The sequence below is a fragment of the Tachysurus vachellii genome, chromosome 3 (genome assembly GCF_030014155.1).
Source record: "Tachysurus vachellii isolate PV-2020 chromosome 3, HZAU_Pvac_v1, whole genome shotgun sequence".
Lineage (NCBI taxonomy): Eukaryota > Metazoa > Chordata > Actinopteri > Siluriformes > Bagridae > Tachysurus > Tachysurus vachellii.
This window is the reverse complement of record NC_083462.1, coordinates 29,755,917-29,780,233: the sequence shown is the minus strand read 5'-3', so window position 1 is coordinate 29,780,233 and position 24,317 is coordinate 29,755,917. Positions and strand designations below refer to the sequence as shown.

The window sequence follows — 24,317 nt, the reverse complement described above, 5'->3', positions numbered from 1 at the left end:
GAGTTTGGGTGTGATGAAGATAAGGAGTGTGTGTGTGTGTGTATGTGTGTGTGAAACAGTGCGTGAGTCTGTGTGTGTGTTTGTGAATGAGTTTGTGTGTGTGATGGAGATAGGGAGTTGTGTGTGTGTGTGTGTGTGTGTGTGTGTGTAAAAGAGAGAACGTGTGTGTTCAGTGTGCACAAGCTTGTGTGTGTGTTTGTGTGTGAGAGAGACAGAGTAGTTTGTGAATGAGTTTGGGTGTGATGGAGATAGGGAGTGTGTGTGTGTGTGTGTGTGTGTGTGTGTGTGTGTGTGTGTGTGTGTGTGTGTGTGTGTGAAACAGAGCGTGAGTCTGTGTGTGTTTGTGAATGAGTTTGTGTGTGTGATGGAGATAGGGAGTGTGTGTGTACGTGTGTACGTGTGTGTGAAACAGAGCGTGAGTCTGTGTGTGTGTTTGTGAATGAATTTGTGTGTGTGAGAGAGATCGTGTGTGTGTATTACTATTTCAGGGTACAACTACAGAAAGTAAGCGTATAGATACAGTAAGCTGTTTATAGAAGCAGCTGTACTGCTTGTGTGTATCAGTGTATCTGTGTTTAAGTATTTGCATGGCAGTGTGTAGAACGCTGAATACGTACACTTAAATGTTGCATCTCTTCATGGAGCTTCTGGAGCTAGTGCATAAATGCAAGAGGCTCAGCGTAGTACCCTGGTCGTCAGACGCAGGCAGGGAAGTGAGCATCGACACAGACTCAGGCTACTGGCCACAGAGCCCAGCGCCTCTGGCAGCGTCCGCCTGCTGGTGCTGGGTGATTTATGAGGATTAAGTGTGTTTGCTGGCAGCCTTCTACTCATGTCCATCCAATTTAATGCCTTTTCCCTCTCCTCTCCTCTCCTCTCCTCTCCTCTCCTCTCCTCTCCTCTCCTCTCCTCTCTACTTGCTCTTGCTTTCCCTCCGTCTCAAGCTTCCACCATCTGCTCCTCTTCCTCTTCAGCTTTTGGCACAGAGAATGATCTCTGTATCATCAGCTCTTCTCACATCTTCAAGTGTTCAGAGATGAGAGATGACATGAGTAAAACATGCTGCCTTGAGGTAAAGAAACTTGTCCTGATGAGGCAGACCGTGTCTCAGCCTCTTGTTGGTGTGATTGTGGATTTCTTTGCAGTTCTTAAAAGTGTAGCTCAGTTGAAGGATTTTATTCTTTTTATTTTAATTGCATCATCGGTTATTAGCCTCCTCACCCACGCTCCCTCCCACCCACCTACTATTTCTAATTGCAGTCATGACATGTGGTCTGTATTTCTAACACAGAAGCCATGCGATTCTTTAACCGTTTAACCAAAGTGACAGGGTTAATTACTGTATTTATTGCATGCCGTGCTCTGCTCGCGTTTTGTTTCGAATGCAAAATGCAAATTTGTTAATAACGTAATTACCGAGGAAATAGATGATTAAATTACGCTCGCTTCCCTCTGATTGATATACACAAGCAAAGTGCTTCCCGTTATTGTCGGAACAAGAAAAAGGCACATGTATATTTTATTTGTTTCCTTTTTTTGCACAGTATTCAAAACTTGCTGTTAATTTAACATTGGTGTTTTTGTTGAATGCAAGTGAAGGCAAAAGCTCTATCTTCCGTATCAGTGTGTGTATCCCGTATTCAGGCTAGTAGCAGGAGGGGAAATATCTGACCTTAAGAAATAGCTGCAGCTAAATGGCATCATCGGGACAAAACTAACGACGTGTTATCTCCTCTCGCGGGCATCAGATAGTGTCTAGTGTCAAGTTCTAAAAAATGAGGAATGCGTTAAGACAGGAAAAAACAGAGAAAGAGATTTCGGATTGTTTTGCAGGCACGGCAGAGGCATTAGTCACTGGTGTCTCAGACAGTGTAAAGCCAGACACTTCTGCTTTTGCCTGAGCTCTTCGCTCTGTCTCCGAATATGTGGCATGTCCCGGAGGAGACCTTAGCCTAGATTTTCAAAATAGTTTCTCGCCTCAGGAGAGAACAACATAGCATGGCTGAATGTCTAGTAGAGTTGGTGTGTGTTCTGTGTGTGTGTGTGTGTGTGTGTGTCATGGATTCCCTTGAAATATTTCTTTAGTCCATTTGGAGGCTTATACTGTAGTTTAGTTTCTACTTTTACATCCAAGTGGGTGTCCATCACGAAGCCTTCAAGCGTTCCTTTTGAAAGCTTTTTTGATGACAAAAAGCACCTTTTTCTTGCTAACCTGTCATTTCATTGCCGCTAAAATTCACAGTGAATATAAGCAACGGCGAACGGGTTGATAAAAAACGTAGCGTGTCAGAATGACAAGAAGCTGCCCACACAAGGGCTTTAGCACCATGTAGAACTCGGCGTCAGTTACATTTCGGGGGCGAGGAAAGCAGCTCGTTAGCTTCAAACAAGAGGCGATATAGCTAAATTGAGTCACTTCTTAGTTTTGTTATTTTATTTACACACCACCATTACACACCACCATTACAAGGATATTCCACCAGATGTGCATGTTATGGGATTACATTTCATGTACAGGCTCAGAAATGAAACTTTCTTTAATAATTACCTTCTGGTGTTTTTTATTTTTTTTTTATTTTCAGGGGTTATTGGCATTTCTTTTTCTAATCACACACCATTTACATCAAATTCTTTATGTTTTTATTTATTCATTCACTCATTTCCATCTCAACACCCATTCTGAGCTCTGACTCTACCTTGGGTTCCCTGATCTCCTGCCTGTTTCTCTATATCTCTGTAAAATCACAGGCTCAGTCATCACTTTTCTATAGAAGTAACATGCTACTGTATGTCCAGCTAATCTGGCTAAGCAAAAAAGGCTTCTTACCATATGCAAATTTGTACAAACGACTCTACTGATGTCATCGTGTCCAAGACAAAGCTGCTGAAGATCTGATTATAAACTGGTGCTCTTCGACGATGGTAGTATTGCGGTATTGAGCAAGTTACTTCACTACGACGTTAGCGATATTATCACAGGGGATTTGGACGTTTTCTTTAGATGTTTTTGTGTTGTTGGAGTGTTTGAAGGTTTGTCTGGGTTTTATTGTTTTTGATTAAAAAAAGCACCATCTTTGCTGTACATTAATTACAACAGCACTTGCAGAGAAGAGAAATTTTATATATATATATAAAATATATAGTGTATACACTCACCGGCCACTTTATTAGGTACACCTTACTAGTACCGGTGTGGTCTTCTGCTGCTGTAGCCCATCCGCCTCAAGGTTCGATGTGTTGTGCATTCAGAGATGCTCTTCTGCATACCTCGGTTGTAACGAGTGGTTATTTGAGTTACTGTTGCCTTTCTATCAGCTCGAACCAGTCTGGCCATTCTCCTCTGACCTCTGGCATCAACAAGGCATTTGCGCCCACAGAACTGCCCTCACTGGATATTTTCTCTTTTTCGGACCATTCTCTGTAAACCCTAGAGATGGTTGTGTGTGAAAATCCCAGTAGATCAGCAGTCTCTGAAATACTCAGACCAGCCCATCTGGCACCAACAACCATGCCACGTTCAGAGTCACTTAAATCACCTTTCTTCCCCATTCTGACACTCGGTTTGAACTGCAGCAGATCGTCTTGACCATGTTTACATGCCTAAATGCATTGAGTTGCTGCCATGTGATTGGCTGATTAGAAATTTGCATTAACGAGCAGTTGGACAGGTGTACCTAATAAAGTGGCCGCTGAGTGTATATTTAGTGTATAGTATACCAAATGTTCCTAATTAGAAAAATTAAGGAAGCAATACTTGGGTCTTTTTTGTCCATACTTTTTAAATATGTGCCTTCACGATATATTAGCCTTCAAACTAAAACGTTGTTCTCACTTCATAGTGTAAGTCAAAGATCAAATGCTTGGAGGATTCCTGAAGTATCAAAACACCGTATTGTACCATAAAACACGGTTCTGCTTAGTGAGATAAAGGGTTCTTCAGTTTGTTCCTTTGAGAAATTCTTTTCATAACAGAGGTTTTCTGAGGTTCTAAGTGTTAAAGATAGATATTTGTGTTTCATGTCATGAAGATTTTGGACCTTCATTGAGATGGGGCCAACCCTGTGAGGATCCTGTGGCATCTAAAGATGTACCAGCTCCATTCCCAAGTTGGAGAAGCCAACTACAATCAATAGACAATTGTCAAACTGCATATTTATAATCACACCCTCCAGTGTGGCCTAAATGAGGATGGGTTCCCTTTTGAGTCTGGTTCCTCTCAAGGTTTCTTCCTTTTCCATCTAAGGGAATTTTTCCTGGCCTCTGCCACCTCAGTCACCTTAAGCTTGTTCATTGGTGATAAATACAAACACATTTAAATTCTAATATAAATGAGTCTAATTTAAGTTTAATATAATTTTTTGTATTATATTAATCTTTTTATAATATTCATTTTCTGTATATTCATTAAAGCTGCTTTGAGACAATGTCGTTGTTAAAAGTGCCGTACAAATAAATTTGAATTGAATTAAATTGAATATTATAGCCTGCTTTAGTAAGTGAACAAGTTTAAACCTGCTTTTCTTTTAAAACTATAGTGTAAAAAAGGTACAACATACCATTCAGCAGAACTGCGTTTTATTGATAGCAGCAGATGCTGGCCTGTAGAGCAGCAGTAACCTTTTTGTCCTCTTTCTGACCCGACAGTGTGTTAGTTCTTTTGCCTGGAAGCAGAAGTACATCTGCGCCTGCTGCTCCCTCATTACCCCGAGCTTACAGAGGGTAACTAAAAAGAAAGTAAAGGAAAATATCCTGGCTTCAGTTCTCAGTGGACTCCTCTGCTCTAGTGAACGACTGGAAATACCTATTTACTTCCTTCCTAAAGACACTCTACTGTACAGTACCTTCTGAAAAACAAAGATATCAATACTTCAACAGATGTGTTAACGGATTCTGATCAGAACCTTTGCTGAAATACAAACTCTTTTGTAGGACCTGACTATGTAGAACCTGTTTCTATTTCAGCAAAGGTTCCGATCAGAATCCATTAACACATCTCTTGAAGTGAGGGATGAACCCAAGAGAACCGTCAAGTTTTTTTAACAAGACATTTCAGTTGAAACTACAAAAAATGTTGATTCCTCTAAATCTTAATCACTCACTAAGGCTCAGATCCAAAAACCAGGAGAATTAAACAGAGAGACAGGTGGACTAAAAGATATACAAATCAACTCATAAGTAGTGTTGCGTTCTAACCACCACTTTCTTCTTTCTTCTCTCTCGGTCACCTCATCCTCTCTCAGTGTGTTTGTATCTCGGAGAGATAATGGCAGTAATTGGATGGACTTGCAGGCTCTCTGTATGTTTCTCGCAGATAAAGTGTGTTGTGTGATTCCCTCGGTGCTCGGCTACACGCTCTCTCCATTTGGAATTAAACGCTCTCCACACAATGAGAGGCACGTGGCCAGGCAGTGGCTCTGCCTCAGAGCTTCAGGTTCCAGTTCTGGCCATGAAATGGCTGTGTAAATCCTCTCTTCTCCGGCTTACACGGCAACACTTCTCCAAACTGCCGGAAGGAGCATTAAAGTCTCGGATTTGTGAGGGCTTTCCTTTCGTGGTGCAGCTCTTTGCTATATTGTGTTTGGGATTTAAGTTTTTGTAAAAACAACATAAGATAATTCTTCATTTTGTTGGTGCTTGCCTCAAACTAATGATCTGGAGCGTTTCCAGAAATGCTTGAGTTTAATGTTTCAAATGAACAGACAAACAAATCTGCGTGAATTGTCATTGGATCGTCTTTGGAACTGGTTGAATAACGGTAGTATTTTGTATTTTTTAAGCAGGATGCCTGCTATATTCTGCTCCCTGAACTTTCCTCATATTCTGCTTGGTGTGTAGCAAAGCTTTTGATCTGTCATTTTACAGAAATGCCACTGGGCCACTGAGACCAATTAGCACATGAAAGGTGATGCCTGTTGCCCAAGTGGTACCAGCAGTCGGCTGAATCGGTGTAGGAGCAAGGGCATGGGGGCTTAGCGGAGGTGTCTCAAAGCGAGTTTGGCTTTGCTCCACATTCTAACAAACTGATGACAATTAGTTACTAATGACAAAGTTACTATAAGCATGAAGCACTTAATGAACATAATGATGTTAAGTATGATGCCAAACTACCTCCGATTCGTCATAGTCATAGCTTAGTGAGTTCCCTGCCCTAATTACATTATTAGTTTCCACAACACACGTGTACCATGAGTGGCAGTGGAACGAAGAGGTGAGGTGTCATACTGAGCATAATAGCACCAAGATAATAACTGTCACGGGCAGGGGAATAAAAACAACCCAAATGCAGGATAGCATTAAAATAACAGGATTTATTAACAAAAAAAGAACACAAAACACTGACACGGACTAGAGACAGGACGACAGAAGACAACAAAGGATTCCGCGCTGCTCAAGGCAATGCGGCTTAACTAAATACTAATAACCATCAGACACATAAGGAACAGGTGTGCAGAAGCGGGAATTAAGAGACAAGGGAGGGGCAGACACGTGACACCAAACATAAACAAAAACACGTGGCCGGGCTAAGTCCTGACAATAACGATTAAAAAAACACAATATGGTTGTATTTTCTCACCAAACTTGGCCACTCTGGACTACACTCCCAACAACGCACATCTGCATCCCTGCTCTTGGTCACCAAACTACTATGTGAACACCCCTGTATCAAATAGCCACACACTCACAAAATGTTGAAAATGACTTTTGTTGATTCTATTTAGCGTTCAGTTGACGCTAATTTCTGACATTATCATGACTTTTGTCCCACATTACCTGTGTTTTGCCTTAGCGTCTTTTGTACTGTTTGCTGATCTCCTGACCTGTGCCTGTTTCACGTTTTCCATAAAAGATCTCTCTTACACTAACGATCTTCTTAAGATCTCACTGAAACCCTTAAGGTCATCTTCATATGAAGGGAAAAAATCTTTATGGGTATTTTTTCTTTCTTTAAGATTCATATATGTAATTGTACCTGCAAAGACACAGCAGTCCCCCATGATGATTGATGCATTTATGATTGATTGAAATTATATTAGGGTAAAAATGTACTCTTTATACATCTGATTGATCAAAAAAAAAAAAATCTAACTTTAATAACTATTTCCCTTAAAAGTCTTTAAAAATTTTTATGTGTTGTGTGTGCAGCCACTGCAGGGAGTGCTCGAGATGCAGCGTCGAGGCTAGAGGCAGCGGCCGAGTGAGCGCGAGGCAGCAGGGAAGCCCCTCTGGATGAGCCAGTCACAGGCACCCAGCCGCACAGTACAGGAATATAACCACTTAATATGTCAACAGAGGCCGAGCTCCAGCCTGCTGCCAGACCCAGCGTCAAAAAGGATTCCAAGAGGAGAGGTAGGAAGCTTGCAGATATACAGCAGGTGTACACAAACACACACACTGTATGTGTGTATTAACTCCTCACTAGTCTAACAATTAGTTTTTCTATCTTGAAATGGGAGATGCAGATGTGGACATGGTGTTATTGGTTGTACAGTGAGTGCCATGCTACATAAACATGTTCATATAACAGTCGTGTATATAAAAACCCACATGTAAAATATGGGTAGGTTCCTGGTGAATTTAAATATTATGTCATCCAGTGGTTCTCGAATTAGTGAACAACTGGGTTAAATGATGCATAGCCAAGGGGTCGGTCTGTCTGTCTGTCTGTCTGTCTGTCTATCTATCTATCTATCTATCTATCTATCTATCTATCTATCTATCTATCTTCAAACAATCATTGCTGGAAATTTACAATTGATTTTTATCACTATAAATTTTTTTTTTCTATTTTGTTTCTATTTCTCACCAGAATTGAATGACTTTCAATGGATAATCCAATGTCCAAGTTCTTTAAAAAAATTAGCATGGCTGTATTAAAGGGCATTAATATTAATAAATTAATATCTGAATAGTAGATAACATGTACTGAGGGGGTTCACGGAGTTTATTTTACATTTAAACTTTAGCTGCAGAAGGTTTGAGAATATACTGATATATAGTGTGTACTGCTAGTGTGCATGTTTTGCCAGATCATGCTTTGCCTGTTTTACAGCTTATTTAATACCAAGATACGTAAAATGCACTTTCTGTAAGATGTATTAAATGCACACCATGGGTGCGGTTGCTAAGCAAAATGACAGTAGATTTGACAAGATTAGATTAATTATAATAATGATGAGAAAAGATTTATTAAAAGTTGTTTTAGCAATTTAAAAAAAAAAAAAAATCAAATAGAAACAATGTAAAAATAAAAATATGATCTGTAATGGCATAGTGTTTTTTTTTTAAGATAGTATGTGTAACTCTACAACAGACGGTTTTCCTATCAGCAAGGTTCACGCTGTAGAAAATCAGAACTGTTACTGCACACGACTAAGTACACCACTTCATACCATTTGGTGTGTTAAGTTCATTTGAAGCCCTGCATGGACTAAAGGACTTAGTTGCTTGTTTGGATTGTACAGTAACACGGCCATTTGGAGCAGAAAGGCAATGATATTCATGGCATGAAGACAGACAACATGAGCAGTATGGCTATGATAGTCCTCTTCCTGTGGCTTTATGTTCTTCCTGACTTGGAGAAGCTCTAGCTTTTTCAGCCCTTATTTCTGAAACTCGCATTTCTGAGGCCTCCCATGAGGACAAACACTCCAAATGGAATGTAGAGTGTGTGTTTGTTTGTTTGGTTCAATTTGACCTGCTGGGCAAATCCCCCAATGACTTCTGAAAAGCATTTCTGTGTCTCATCATTGCCAGAGTACTGACCACTGTGAGATCAGTGTGATGTAATGATGCCCAGGCTGCATAGACTAAAGCCTATTAATATATATATAATATTTATATATATATATATATATAAATATTATTAGCTACAGTATTTTGTCAGTCAATACGACTAAACTAAGCCCTGGAATTCAAACAGTAAATAAATGAAGACCTAATAAACTAGTAAGCTGTATGCATTATTTCATGCAATACTATTTATACTGATTTAAGTTTTTTTTGTTGTTGTTGTTTAATTATAAATACATATATAAGGAGTTGGGGGGCACGGTGGCTTAGTGGTTAGCACGTTCGCCTCACAGGGTTGGGGGTTCGATTCCTGCCTCCGCCTTGTGTGTGTGGAGTTTGCATGTTCTCCCCGTGCCTCGGGGGTTTCCTCTGGGTACTCCAGTCCCCCCCCCAGTCCAAAGTTGTGCATGGTAGGTTGATTGGCATCTCTGGAAAATTGTCCGTAGTGTGTGATTGCGTGAATGTATGAGATTGTGTGCCCTGTGATGGGTTGCCATTCCGTCCAGGGTGTATCCTGCCTTGATGCCCAATGACGCCTGAAGCTCCCCGTGACCCGAGGTAGTTCGGATAAGCAGTAGAAAATTAATAAATGAATGAATGAATATAAGGAGTTGCAAAGACCAGACTAGTAATTCATTAGTTAGTGCTGCAGGGACATCACTTATTCGAGTCTGAGGCAGATGGTAAAGAAAACAGTCTAAAGAAGTCTAAATGTAGTAATGCAAGAGAAATAAAGCCATTTCTTTAGAATACGGCACATTATGTGAGACTACAACTATTCTTCTTTTTCATCTTCATCTTCTTCTTCTGCTTATTAATAGTAGTAGTCATATTTTCTTTTGCCTTGATGGATGTTTTACACCTTGAAACCATTTTATATAAAATCTTCTAGTCTCATTCTAGACTCTAGTTTTTAGCTTTAACTATGGAAAAGTCTCATTACAGTTTAAACCAAGCATCAGTTGGACCCATGTAAGCTCTACTGTAAAAACAAGATGCCTCCGTGTGAGGTACAGTGAAGTGATGCAGGCGGTCGGTATACTGTGGATTTGGTGTGAATTCTAGAGGTATTGAGACCGTGTGCCGTTTCACTCTTATTTTTTGTGAGTTTGCTGTGTTTGTCCCACAGGCCTTGAGTTGAACACATGTGCACTAGGGCATGCTCTTGTTTCGTTCTGTAACCAGCTGTGTAGCAGAGCCCTCTTGTGATGTGCCACATGTCCCTCTTTGGACACCCACTGCTCCAGTTAAGCTCCATTTTTTTTTCCAGGATTTGCAAGGTCAGACTAGGACTAGCACAACTGATGCGTGCATGCTTCTAGGTTTCATTTTCTTGATATGGGCTTCAAATGGAGAACCCTGTACTGCATGCGTGATTGGTCAGGTCAGCATTCCAGGGCACAGCATCCAAATTCTTTCACAGTGATAGAATGATGCCGTTTGAACGAGATAAATCTTTCCATTGAAAAAGATCAATTTGTATAAAGAGTGTATACCTGTCTACTCTGAGCTCTGAGATGATTTGATTTGTAATTCTGTGAAAAGAATTTGGGTCATTTTTGTTATGATGAATTGTATATGTAAAAAAAAAAAAAAAAATATATATATATATATATATATATATATATATATATATATATATATATATATATATATATATATATATTTTTTTTTTTTGTTTTTTTTTTGTTTGTTTCCCAACAATTTTTCAGTCAACTTTGCAGATGAACGAAAGCAAGGATAGAAAGAAAGCGGCAGACGTTTACATTGAATGAACAAAAATAACTGAAAAAGACACGAAAGCGAAACACAATTGAAACTCAACAAATTTGAGGAGAAGCAGAATCCATAACCCGTAGGCAATAATAATATGGAGTAATAAAGCAACTTTTACTAGGATCCCTTTGTGCTATAGTGTAGCATGTAATACTCCGGGCAAATTCTTTTGGGAACCAGAAATCTAATGACTGCTTCACCTTTGCTTAAAGAACAGCTAGTAATTATTCAGAAAAGTTACTGAACACAAGAGCAAACACTCTGTCAGGATGATGTCCAATATTACAGGTGGATAATGGGGCAACATCATGATAGGACGTGAAGGCAGACGCAGGTGCAGGATTTAATCGACAACGATATGAGTAGGAATCTCGACATCAGCAGAAGCTTGTCAACAAGACAGTGAAACACAGGGACTTATACAGGATTTAACATGAGGGTATAACAGGACACAGGTGAGTGTGAAATCTTTTTGTATGAGACAAACAAAAGTTTGTATGTTGAATGGCAATCATGCGTAAATTAATATTTTGCATTTGGTAACACCCACGAAACACCATAAAAGGTCAAAGCTCAGAAAGCTGAAATGACTAGTAAATGGCAAACCTTCTAAGGGGTAGAGGGAAGATTTTTTTTTACTAATGTCTGACAATAAAAAAAAATTAATAATTACAAAATAAAAACAATAATAATAATAATAATAATAATAATGTTATAGTGTAACAGCAGCTGAAAACGCTCAAATCTGGAGCCCAAATTCAGAAAAGGCAAAATTGGTGTGAATTAACACTAGTACAAAAGCATACAAAGCATACTATTTCTAAACGTACAAGAATTTCCTGAATAATTATTATAATAATAATAAACGATTACCTTTAAAACTGCTCTGACAAAATGATCTACGAATAAATCTGTATAATTTGATACATGTGGCCCACTGTCCTCATACATGCTGCTGAATTATTCCAGAGTTGTTTGATGAACAACAGAAAGAAGTCAAGTGCATTCCACGTTCTTTACAATCACCAGGTTTCAGCCTCATTGAGCCTTTCTGGAAAGTTCTAGAGCTCAGACACAAAGTCAGCTTCAGACTGCAAACCATTTAGGATTTTTTAGACTGCTGTTCAGGAGATCGATGCTGACTGTATAAGCTCTTTGATATGAACATATTGATGTCCTGTGTTATTATTTTTTTCCATCCCCTTATATGACATATATTTGTAGAAAAAATCTTTTACAATCACTTATAAAGTAATAATGTGCAAGATTTGTGTTTTTTATATCTCAAAAATGACTTCAGGTAGTTTTTTAAACACACAAAAAATAAAAGATGTGAACACGGTCTGATCTTACAATATGATTTAACCACTTCTTGTCCGACTCAACATCTGCTCTATCCATCTCTACGGAAACATCAATCATCCTTGACAGCAGCGGTTATAGCTAATGACTCTGACCTGCATTGCTATTCCCATGGAAACCAACCCAGTCTGAACCGCGTTGTAATAACAGCTGCCTCTATTCCCATGGTAACCATTATATTACAACCTGTCTAAATCTCGTAGCTCTAACAGCAAAGTAACCTTACTGCTACTAATGACCTCAGTGGCTCTGCACTTCAATATGCGATGTGACATGTAATTAAGCCTCTTTCTCATTTATAGCACTGAAGCTACAGTTCCTGGTGCTTTAATTTACCGCATTAGTGTCACATAGTGTGACTACAATACCCAGCATGCACAGCGTATGCACTCATTTAGAGACCCAGGAGTAGGGGTCCTTAGCTGTGAAGCATTCGTACTGCAGTGTTTCTACGTTGCCAGCCATCTGGCTACTGAGCACAACTGACACACACACTCTGAATACACAAGCACGAGTAAGATGGACACACACACACACACACACACACACACACACACACACATGCACACGGGGTGGCTTTCAAACATGCAGTGAAATTAATTGAGGTATAATTGATAAGCATTTTATGTGCGTTGAGATCCCTGAGGTCTGTACAAGGGGTGTAATAATATAAAAGAATCTCTCTCTCTCTCTCTTTCTCTCTCTCTCTCTCTCTCTCTCTCTCTCTCTCTCTCTCTCACACACACACACAGAGACACACACAAACACAGAAACATAGTGAGTCTGCTCTTGGGGCTGGATTTAATGAATATGAATGTCATTGATTCACATTGGAATGTTGAGGAGGTGAATGCAGCCAGGGACAGTTAGAGATGCAGCATTACTAATAAACAAAGCCTAATGAAAACAGCGCTGCCGAACCTCCTGCTTCCTCTCACTTGTTGCCCTCGTGTCTGATTTTAGAAAGGTTAATAAGTCGTTCATTTACTTGTTGAAACAACAGAACAGTAGATGGTTCCACTGAGGGCATTATATTGTCACATTTGTTTAATCATGAATTCTGAATAATAAGGGACGGTATACAGTTATATGAAATACAAAGGAGAGTGGGAAGCTAAAGCAATGACTATAATAAGTATAATATGAGACAGAACCAGTAGGTTTAGGCGCATACACTTATATTTATTCATTTAGCAGTTACATTCATCCAAAGAGACTTACAGATGAGGAAACCCAAACAAAGCGATATATCAAGCAGAGGATTGGTCTGACACCAACAATTATGCTGAAGACAAAATCACTGAGGTGAACATCACTGGAAGCTGCTTCTTTGTATCTGCATGTGTGTGTGTAGTGTGCACCCTGAAAAAAAAAAATATATAGAGATTGTATATTGTATATTTTATACTATTATATATATATATATATATATATATATATATATATATATATATATATATATATATATATATATAGTACTGTGCAAAAGTTTTAGGCAGGTGTGAAAAAGTGCTGTGAACAAAGAATGCTTTCAGAAATATAAATAACGAGTGTTTATTTCTGTCAAGTTACAAAATGCAAAGTGAGCAAACAGAAGAAAAATCTAAATCACATCAATATTTGGTGTTACTACCTTTTGCCTTCAAACCAGCATGAAGTGATGGCACGACCCCCACAGAGCCCTGATCTCAACATCATGGAGTGTGTCTGGGATCACATGAAGAGACAGAAGGATGTGAGAAAGCCGACATACACAGAAGATCTGTGGTTAGTTCTCCAAGATGTCTGGAACAACCTACCAGCCGAGTTCCTTCAAAAACTGTATGCAAGTGTACGGTACCTAGAAGAATTGCTGCTGTTTTGAAGACAAAGGGAGGTCACAGCAAATATTGATTTGATTTAGATTTCTCTTTTGTTCATTCACTGCATTTTGTTCATTTATGAAAATAAATGTTTAACACTTCCATTTTTGAAAGCATTCTTTGTTTACAGAATTTTTTCACACCTGCCTAAAACTTTTGCACAGTACTGTATATACTATATTATATAAATTATTAATTTTATTTGAAATATGTCGATATGTAGAAAAGCTCTTACTCCATAATCATTCATAACATACCACACTGAATAGTGAAACATGTTGTGTGAGTGTGTGTGTGTTCACATGAATGGGCTTGTGTTACTGCTAATCACACCGATATTGTTTAGACAGTGTTACCCTAATCAGCAGAACGGAAGGATTAATTGATTTATTTCACATCTGCCCTTTTCCTTGTGTGTTCTGTCTTTCAGGATCAACCAGCGGCAGTTCATTAAGCCGTGAGCTTGATCGTTAAGCTCACAATTTATCTCTCTTACACAATCTTCTGTTTCCTTCCTCATCCTCATTCATACATTGTTTTTTTGTTGTTTTTTCTTTCTTTCTTTTTTCTTGTATTCAATGTTCTATGAGCGTCAGCTTTTTATTCATGCTTTTGGAAACTGCTGCTTTTTGTGTTGATCTTTACTTCACACTACACATGACACTGTATCGACAGAGTTATAACAGAAGACAATCTGGAGTGATGGAGATGTGATTCAGAGTCAGCAGAAAGGCATTGCTTTTATGGTGGTGTATTGGTTAGGAAGCGCATTCTTGCAAATGCAAATCTGGCATGCAGTCGTGATGCTGGAACTGGGATAAAGATACAGTAAAGCCATATTCTAGCCAAGATAGACCTAGCCTTGCCTAATGATCCAATCTGAAGCCTGGTTTGGCAGCTGAATGTCACACCAGTAGCAGGACCCCAGCAGTGATCCAGAGACCTCAGCTGTTGATTGGATAATTAGTAAGAAGACTGAATGGGATCTGAAGGATTTGGCTTGTGTATAGAGTGGAGTGTAGTTCAAAAGCTACTTAATCAGCTCCAAAAACAATCCTCTTAAACCTTTTCAACTCTTTACGCTAGCCTTGCGTGCATCAATGAACGCCAAAGCTAGGCAGCCAGAGTAGAACAAATTTCAACAAGTGGATCATGATAGCATTGCAAATTAGTTTGATTAGTCTAAGTATTTAAGGATGTGAAAGGACAAGAGTATTTATTTTAAGCACTTCTTAATGGACTCTTAAAAACACTAGTAAAGGTAAAGTATTTAAAATGCATTCATAGCATATTCATTATCCATCTATACAAATAGCATCTTTTTTTAAATACATAAATGATCTTTAGTTGAGTACTGAGGGTATGTCAATTAGATGTATTTGTATCAGGTCACTGTACAGATTGTGTTTTTCAAAAGTTTGGATGTACAGTAAGAGCAGGGCTTTTAATAACAAAAAGTCCCTAAAATAGGAACAGGACAGAAGTATTGGAACAATTTATTTGTATAGAGCTTTTAACAATGGACAGCTTTACAAAACATAAAACAAAAAGATAATATAAAGATTAATATAATACATTTTAGACTTATATTTAAATGTGTTGGTATTTATCCCCAATGAACAAGTCTGAGGTGACTCAAGGGTGACTCTCTTGGATTGTAAAGGAAGAAACCTTGAGAGGAACCAGACTCAAAGGACTAAAATCTCTAGATGTTTCAGGATCCTCATATGGTTAGCTTGATCTCAGTGAGGGTCCAAACTCTTCATGGCATGGAAGACAATCGGAGCTGGTACAATTTCTGGATGCCTCGGGATGGGTAGAAAGAGAGAGAAGCAATGGGGAGGAATTAGCGTAGCAATATAGTAGGACAGGCAAACACTGGCACAGCAAGCAAACAGGCAATCCACAAAGTCAAAAACAGACTAAGATGAAAAGGGATAAACAGGAGTATCAGAGCTAGGCAGAATTAAAATCTGATCACAGTCAAAAAACTGGAAAATCAAGGCTTAATAACATCACAGACCTTATAAAGTGTTGAAACCTAACATACATATTTAAACACAGGTGAAAACAGTAAAAAGACTGGCGACTGTGAGTGTGGGAGTGCAGGTTGTTGCAGTGAGTTGTAGTTCACGGCGGCCATGTTTGCCGGCAGCGGTGAAACAGGGTCTGTGACGTTACACGATGTGGCACTTGTAAGGTATTATATACAAAAGAAAATGTCATTCACATGTAAATGTACAGGTCCAGGTGTTCTGAATAAAGTGCTCAGCGAGTATCTGTCACATTAGATATGTATTTAACATCCATTACCTAAAATACAGGATCATATTGTTTCCCTCATTCACTTGTATCAGCTTCTCTGTAATTGAGTCAAACAGCATGTTTGCCATTGAGGTCACACCTGCCCTTGATGCCTTTCTGTAATTAAAATGCCATTTAATTTATGTGCTGTCAACTCCCTCTCTGATTACACACAGAGGCCAAGGAGCACAAGAAACAATTTAATTTTATGTTTTGTATCTCATTCCGTAACCTTCATGTTTACTTTAATTGTCGCAGATTGGCCAGCGTGACCCTCCTCAAATGATGGCCTTCTGGGTGCTGTAATTAGAATTCAAAGGCAGCGGCAGGGGGATCTGAGGACAGTTGGTATATCTCAAGTCTTTTCAAACTGTGTCTCATCTATTCAGGACGAAATTAAAAACTGAATGTTTTCACTTTATGTTGAGGTCATGAGGTCAGATGAATGAAATGTTTAGTCTGATGAAATGTTTTGTCTCACTGTTTCCAATTTGAAAGCTGACAACTTAGCCATGTTTGATAAATATTAAAAGTGTTTGGAACAGGAAATCGTAAACTTTAATAGACTTGCTCGGGTCTTGCTGGTTAACCGACTGTAACTCGTACAAACTAATGTATGGTGTGACATCAGAGGTAGCAGAATCTGAAACTGAATTTGAAAATATTGAGGGAAAAAATGTAAATTTTTATTGAAAATTTTCTGAAGGGCTTTTCACACTGACCTTAACCTCGGGTTATCGTTGTTCTTGACCAAACTTTAATCTCCAGGTAGTTAGAAGCAGGGTTTGCATGGCTTTTTGCTCAGAGTTATGAAACTCTGCTGTGAAGCAGGGCTAGCAATGCTTTTACTGTGTTAACTCGATATGATGTTAAAATGAACATTTAACAAATACAGCGAGTAATATCCAAAAACATTCTTAAAATACTTTTGAGTATCTTTTCTACATTTAATGTAATTGCAGCGATATGACCGACAGGATAAACTTGCTGTAATACAATTTTAAAGACAAGATCCACAATACACATTTCTTATACAGATCTTTTATTCCTAATGACGATCTTTTATTCCTAATGACGACTACAGATCGCTATGCACAGGTACATTCACGTGATAAGGCCGTGTTCTTTCATATAACCTTTGTACAGTGAATTGTAATAGTGCTCTGAGGAGACCTTTAGCACCAGCCTCATGAATCTACTTTATCCTTATATGTGCAGAAGGTCTTCTATTTTAGAGACAATATTCTTTCTTAGAGGGTGCAAATCAAACAGTCTCCAGTTTTCCCTGCAGGGAGCTTCATGCCTCATTCCTTCAGACCCTCAGTTTTGTCTTTTTTTTTTGTCTCTGCTGTAATTAAATAGCGTTTATGTCTGATTTCTCTCTTTGACAATCAGGAATAATTACGCCACATTACAACACAGCCTGCTGAGATGGGTAAGCAAATAATACACAGTAAAATGACAGTTTTTGGTGTGTGTGTGTGTGTGTGTGTGTGTCTGTGTGTTTAAGCAAATGTGCTTGCATTCCCTTCTGTGTGTTAATCCACTGGCAGATTTTGAATCAAAGTGCACTTGTTAAAGTGTCAAGTCAAATTTATTGGGTCGTGTGTGTATGTGTGTTCTGAATGCCTAAAAGCTAAACCTTATTCTTCATAAACATCTAACGTTGTAAAAATGTTTATTAAATGATGATGATGATGATGATGATTATTATTATTATTATTATTATTATTATTATTATTATTTTACAGCAACTTGTTTTTTACATTTATTTATTTATTAAGCCCTGCATATATTACTCCTAACACACACACACACACACACACAGTAATATACAGAGTATGGTTCATATACTACAGTTCTGTAATATTTCAGTAATAACGTGAATTAATTCGCTCGCGAAGGTGTCTTGTGTTTGCTGAGGCCATGACTTGCAGTTTGAGCTGTGTGTTTAAGCTGACCTGTGTGTGTAATTAGATCAGCCTCATTGAGTCTTGTCTTGTAAGGAAAAATTAATAGGCAGCAAAATGAGCTCTGTAGCACTTGGAGCATGCATGTATATCAAGATTAAATATGCAGAAAAAAAAAAAGGTCAGTCTTTGGCACTGTATGACCTTTCAGACGAGTTTCAGTGGCATTGAACCTTCTTACTAATAATAAGTAATTATCAAATATTTGATTATTATTCACTTTTTTGTGGGCTAGATACTTCTTCCGTTGTGTTGGCTTATCTCTTCACTTGTCACACATTGGGTTTTGAGAGCAAAGTGTAATTCTGGTTGGATAATTTATCAAAGGAAAGAGATTCATATCTATACCTTCTTGCTGCTAATATCCCTGTGGAGAAGGAGCTTAAGAAGATGACCCAGCATTCGGCTGTGTGCGGCAGTTAGGCTCCTGGCAGGCTTAAACGCACATTTTTACCATGGAGTAGCTCTTATAATGTGCTGCAGTTTTTTATACCAGACAGTAAAATGCTGCTGTGTGTCAAAAATGATTTATTATTAGAAGTGGAATTAATTTGCATTGTACAAAAATATCTTTATTTTTTCTCCCATTTGGTTATTTACCAACTCGCTAGGCAGCTCTCCCTATCAGTCAGGTTGAGAGGATGAACGCTAACATATGCTTCCTACATGAAGGCAGCCAACCACATCTTTTCGAAATGCACTGCAATGCCACTTTTTGAACAGGTTGATGCTTTTTACGCCCTCATACACACTCTCACATATGTTGTTTAGTGTTGCTGTGATTGACAGGTGAGAGATGGCATGACGTACCTTGCACGCAAAGAATCAGGCATTTTTATTTTTTTTATTTGTTTATTTATTTATTTTTACAATAAACAGGTGTGAGGTTTTCAGGATCCAGACAATACAGCGAGGATGTTTTTTTGTTTTTTTTTGAGCACATTGCTTTCAACTTCCTTATAGCTTACACCCAATTTTTTGTTGAAACAGTTGATTTACAGTAAGCTTAGACTGCTCTAGTCGTGGAAAAGTATTTTTAATTTTACCAACCACACACATTTACAATTTACTATTATTTTATTTGGATAATACTTTTCACAAAGGGCATATCATAAAAAGTAAAAATAAATAAATAAATAAATAAATAAATAAAAAAAATCAAAATTGTACTTTATTCCCAGTAGACATTCTACCACCAATCCATCTTCATATACATATGTTTTTCAAAATATTTTTATATATTTTTTTCTGTTGCTTCTACAAGTATTTTTATTTCGATTGTAATTATTTGTATTATACTTTTTATCATATATATGTCTATCTATCTATCTATCTATCTATCTATCTATCTATCTATCTATATATATATATATATATATATATATATATATATATATATATATAAACAGTATAATACAAATAGTATAGTTAAGTATAGAAAACTTGAATTTGACTCAGCAATTTTATTTTGTAAAAATCCTACTTTGTAGAGGATGGTTCTTGTGCTTAATACAACATGGTTCTTGTGCTTAAGCACACTCTTGTCCAGTCACAGTGCAAAAAAAGTGAACTCTTACACTAGTACAAGAAATGGCCCACTGTAAACATTTAACACACATCAAAAACAGGGAAAATCTTGTTGAATTGAATTCATTCGGATGCTTAAATCTGAACTTAAATCTGATGCTATAGACTGAACTAAGTAACATTAACACAATTAGTTTTTGTTTATCAATGATTTGAACCTGAATTTTAAAAACCCTGAATAAATTCAAACGCCAAGGTCACTCCTGAGCTGAGAATAAGCTATGTTGCAAATGCCACATTATCACTGCATATTTCTACCGTTTTTTAATCCTATCTTATAACTTATTTAACCATGTAAATGCTTTTAATGCTGTAGTTATAGTGTAGTTCCCATCAGCACCTCAGCACCAGCATCAGCACCAGCATTCTCATGAGATTTCACAGTGTAACTAGTTTACATTAATACTCTAAATCATTTAATCAATTAATCTCTAAATCATTCAATCTAGTCATTAAAAACTTGATTAAATTTGTTACTATAAGCGAAGAAATAACGTTGAGAAAGTTGGTTGAGAAATGCAATATTTTTATGTAAAATTACATAAAAAATCTTTTCACATATTCCATGCTATTTTCAGTAAAGTCCATGAATTTTACGGTTACGACATTTGCAGACGCCCATATACAATATTATCCTTATCCACACTTATCCAGTAATTATACACAATTATCCAGTAATTATACATAATTATCCAGTAATTATACATTTTACCTCATTTTTATACAACTGAGCAATTGAGGGTTAAGGGCCTTGCTCAGGGGCCCAGCAGTGGCAGCTTGGTGGACTTGGCATTTAAACTCACAACCTTCTGATCGGTAGTCCAACAACTTAACCACCAGGCTACCACATCCCAATCCAGTTGATCTTTAGATCCAGTGCCGACACAGACAAGATGGAACCCTCTTCTAAGTGACAGCAGATAGTGACAACATAAATCATTACTTTATATAGATATAGAGGTGTAATAAGAAAAATAGTTTTAAGTTAAAAGAGTTAAAAGGCAGGGCATGTTCGTGGTTAAGATCATTGGCGTTTTCTGGTGTTTCCGTCTGGTAAATGCTGTAAATGAAAGTTTTTTTCTTTGTGAATATTGTGTGAATACGAGTCCTGGGAAGGTCTTGATCATTTCAGCAGCAGTTTTTATGATAGCAGTTTTTAGTTTGAGATTACACAATGAAATAAGTACAAACAATTTGATTATAGACTAAAACTCATAATCACCACTGAAAAAAGAATCCTATAAAGTAAATAATCTCTTGAATGTATTCAAACTTCATGAATCATCATGATACAAGTACAAGATTATTTTGGAATATGAAATAGTTGTGGTGTTGTGTAGATTATTCTGCATCTTTCTAGAAATAAATCCGTGAAACAAAGATTTCAGGAAATAATCAAATATACTGTATAATACTGTATATATATATATATATATATATATATATATATATATATATATATATATATATATATATATATAATGTGATATTATTTCATTCTTCGTGCAGGCAAAAAACTGAAAAAGACATTAAATCATCTGTTATTGATTTCCTTTGACTTATCCAACAGGAGAGCAGATGTGTATGCAGTGCAGGAATTTTGTCTTTGTCTTTCTTTGTCATAAGTTCCAGACATTTTATTTGTTTTCCGTAATGCTCTCTAGACATAGCACTATTCACTCCTGCGATTCTGAATGTCAGCATAAAGAGCAGCCCAGGGCATTTTCTTATTTCTTTAATGTGTATACAATATTGTTTGTGTGTGTTTTGAGTGGTCATTTTCTCTGTGAAAGCTTTCTCTCACCCGGTTGATGTCACGTCTAACATATCATTTATTTTGTCCACTTTGGCAGCTTGACGTCTCCATAGTAACCGCTGGTATCTGTTATAGGAGCTTCTCAAATAACAGCATACAGCATCGTGTGCCTGATGCAGTAACGTGCATGTTTGTTATTCGTCACAAACGGCCATGTCTGTATTTATCGCAGCCTAATAGAAATTAAATGTCATCACTGAATCAATCACACCGTCCAGATCAGTTCATTATCTAGTCATTTCTATTTGTCCTTTCCTTTCAATGGCAAAACAACAGATGGAAACTACTTCTTCAAATTGATATAGATGTTGTTTGTTATAGTCCACTATATATCGATGTGTTGTTTCAGTTTAAAAGCAGTTGAATCACCATGTGTTCTGATTTTTGAAAGCAAAAAAAAAAAAGAGTTTTCAAAATCCTTTCCAAACAAGACTCATTATTTTTGAGACTCATAGATTGAACTTTGGCTTAGAGAATTACCCAGGCACAAACACACTTAAACTGTGAAGTTTTAGCATTGTTTATCCTTCATATCTTAATATATGTGTCGCCGAGTATGACCACCTGCTTGACGTCACTTTGACTCAAACCTAGTTTATATTCAACCACCTGCACCATCACCGTTGCCTTCTGGAAGCTTTGGTCACTTTAACACCAAGGTAGCCCTTTTTACCAGGACACTGGCTTTCGTTCAGCCAGCAAATTGACTTAACTGCTCTAAATTTTCTATGCTTATGAACAGATTCCCTGTGTAGGAAATAACTGGATAGATGAAATGCTCTGAGTAAATTCTTGTGAGCACTTAAAAAACATTTTTTGCTGATCATGGATTTCTTTGTGGCAGAATTCTGGGGAAAAAAAATAATCAGATTTGGTTTTTTCTTCCAATGTCTTCTTCTTCTAATGTCTCTAATTTGAGAAAGCCTACATACATTTTAAGAAAACAATCTAAACATGATTTCATGCAGGTTTCATTCTAAGCATGTAACCACATTTTAAAATCCAAGACATTGAATTCGGTTGAGTTTTCATAACTGATGTGTAAAATGTCACACTTTGACCATGTGCAAGGTTTACCATGGCAAAGTCCAACCGAGAATTATTTCAAAACAAAGGTTTAGCCATTTAACCGACTGGAATGAAGCATGAAAACATTTAAACAGACAGAGAGCATCATTTTCATTTACTCATCATCCAGTTGCATATCACACTATTTTTTCAATTATTTTGTCAGTTTGACTGAATGAGCCACAGCATCCCGAGCTCTCATTGACGCAGCCCGAGTTTGATTCCCGGGAAGGAAGGATATATGGGAGGGTTGCGTCAGGAAGGGCACCTGGCATAAACCTGTGCCAAATCTAATATGCGGACCACATGATCCGCTGTGGCAACCCTGAACAGAAAGCAGCCGAAAGAGGAAGAGGAATTTGTTAGTTTGACTGAATGAAGCTGAAAGTGAAGAATTTTATTTGTATAGCACTTTTAACAATGGACATTGTCTCAAAGCAGCTTTACAGGATATAAAAAAAACATAATACGTACAGAAAGTTTAATATTATACAAAGATTATTATAATATACCAGTTCAAGAGTAATATTAGATATTAAATGTGTATGTATTTATCCCTAATGAACAAGCCTGAGGTGACTGAGGAGACTGTGGCAAGTAATAACTCTATTAGAAGTACAGAAAGAGGAAGAAACATTGAGAAGGACCAGATTCAAAACGGAACATCATCCTCATTTGGGTGACACTGGAGGGTGTGATTTATAAATATACAGTCTGACTATAGTGTATTGACGAAGAGGTCTTTGTCCTCAAAGACAACATGTAAAGACCACGTGTCTGGAAACCGTATTGACCTCCGCCTGCCATTTTACATGAAAGTTACAAACCTTTTCAGATTACGATCTAACCTCCATGTATGAATTCAGACATTCTGTTAATTAAATGTGTCGAAATAAAGTCCCGAGGTTTAACCACCTCTGCATTATATTACAAGTAGTCACAATGTGACAGCTCAATACTTTGGAAAACAGATTTGTCGTAGGCATTAGTGACACATAGAGCTCAGTATCATTAAGCCGAGCTTAGTAGCCACCTGCAATCTGCTTAGATTCTGAAATCAATGTCACTCATCAGTCAAGCCATCGATCAGTCTCTCAGCCAGCTGTCCTGCTCCGAAGCTGACACAGTGAGCGATGCCAGCCCTGTCATTATTAATCATTTTACAGTGAAATGGCTTTCTGATTTACAGACAAATTATGTGGTCTACTGTTATCCCGTCCATGAATTCAGGTGTGTGTGTGTGTGTGTGTGTGTGTGTGTGTGTGTGTGTGTGTGTGTGTGATGGGTTTGTTTGGTGGCAGGCTAATCAGATAGCTGTAATTGTGTTTACCCAGCTAAGGGAACATGTGCACAGTAATTGGTGCCTTGATTAGAGCAGCAGCACAACTGCAATCCTTCATTAAGCTCACGGTATTCAGAAGAGCAGCACCACAAAAGGGGGGACAAAAAACTAAGGCGTGAGATGGAGATCTGGAGCGGTGGACATTTAAGTAAAGGGGGAAAATGAGACAGAGAGAGAAATTGACAGATTTTTAAAAAAAAAAAAAAAAAAGAGCCAAACTGCTTTAAAACAAAAAATCTTGTTTATACTGATTTATTTTATACTTATGTGCACATTGACGAAAAGGTAAAAATCTTTCCGACTGCGGCAGAAAAGGTAAAAATCTTGGAACAAACTTCAGATAATATGAATTCACCCTTCACAATGGAGTCATTTATTATCATTCAGTTCTGATTTGAACATTCTAGACAAAACGAGACGACAGACCCACTGATACTCCA

The 24,317-nt window shown here is 37.6% G+C and overlaps 1 protein-coding gene across 4 annotated transcripts in view; it reads left to right on the top strand.

Annotated features, from left to right (window-relative positions):
* Positions 1-24,317, top strand: part of dab1a (DAB adaptor protein 1a) — a 156,852-nt gene that overhangs the window by 44,306 nt on the left and 88,229 nt on the right. For 3 of the 4 annotated variants that reach the window (XM_060866671.1, XM_060866670.1, XM_060866675.1), the window contains exon 2: positions 7,144-7,347. In XM_060866671.1, coding sequence (XP_060722654.1) covers positions 7,281-7,347 — 67 coding nt within the window. In that variant the 5' untranslated portion in view covers positions 7,144-7,280. Of the gene's footprint in view, positions 1-7,143; positions 7,348-17,308; positions 17,530-24,317 lie in introns of those variants that run through there. The other variant, XM_060866674.1, reaches the window with a different exon arrangement.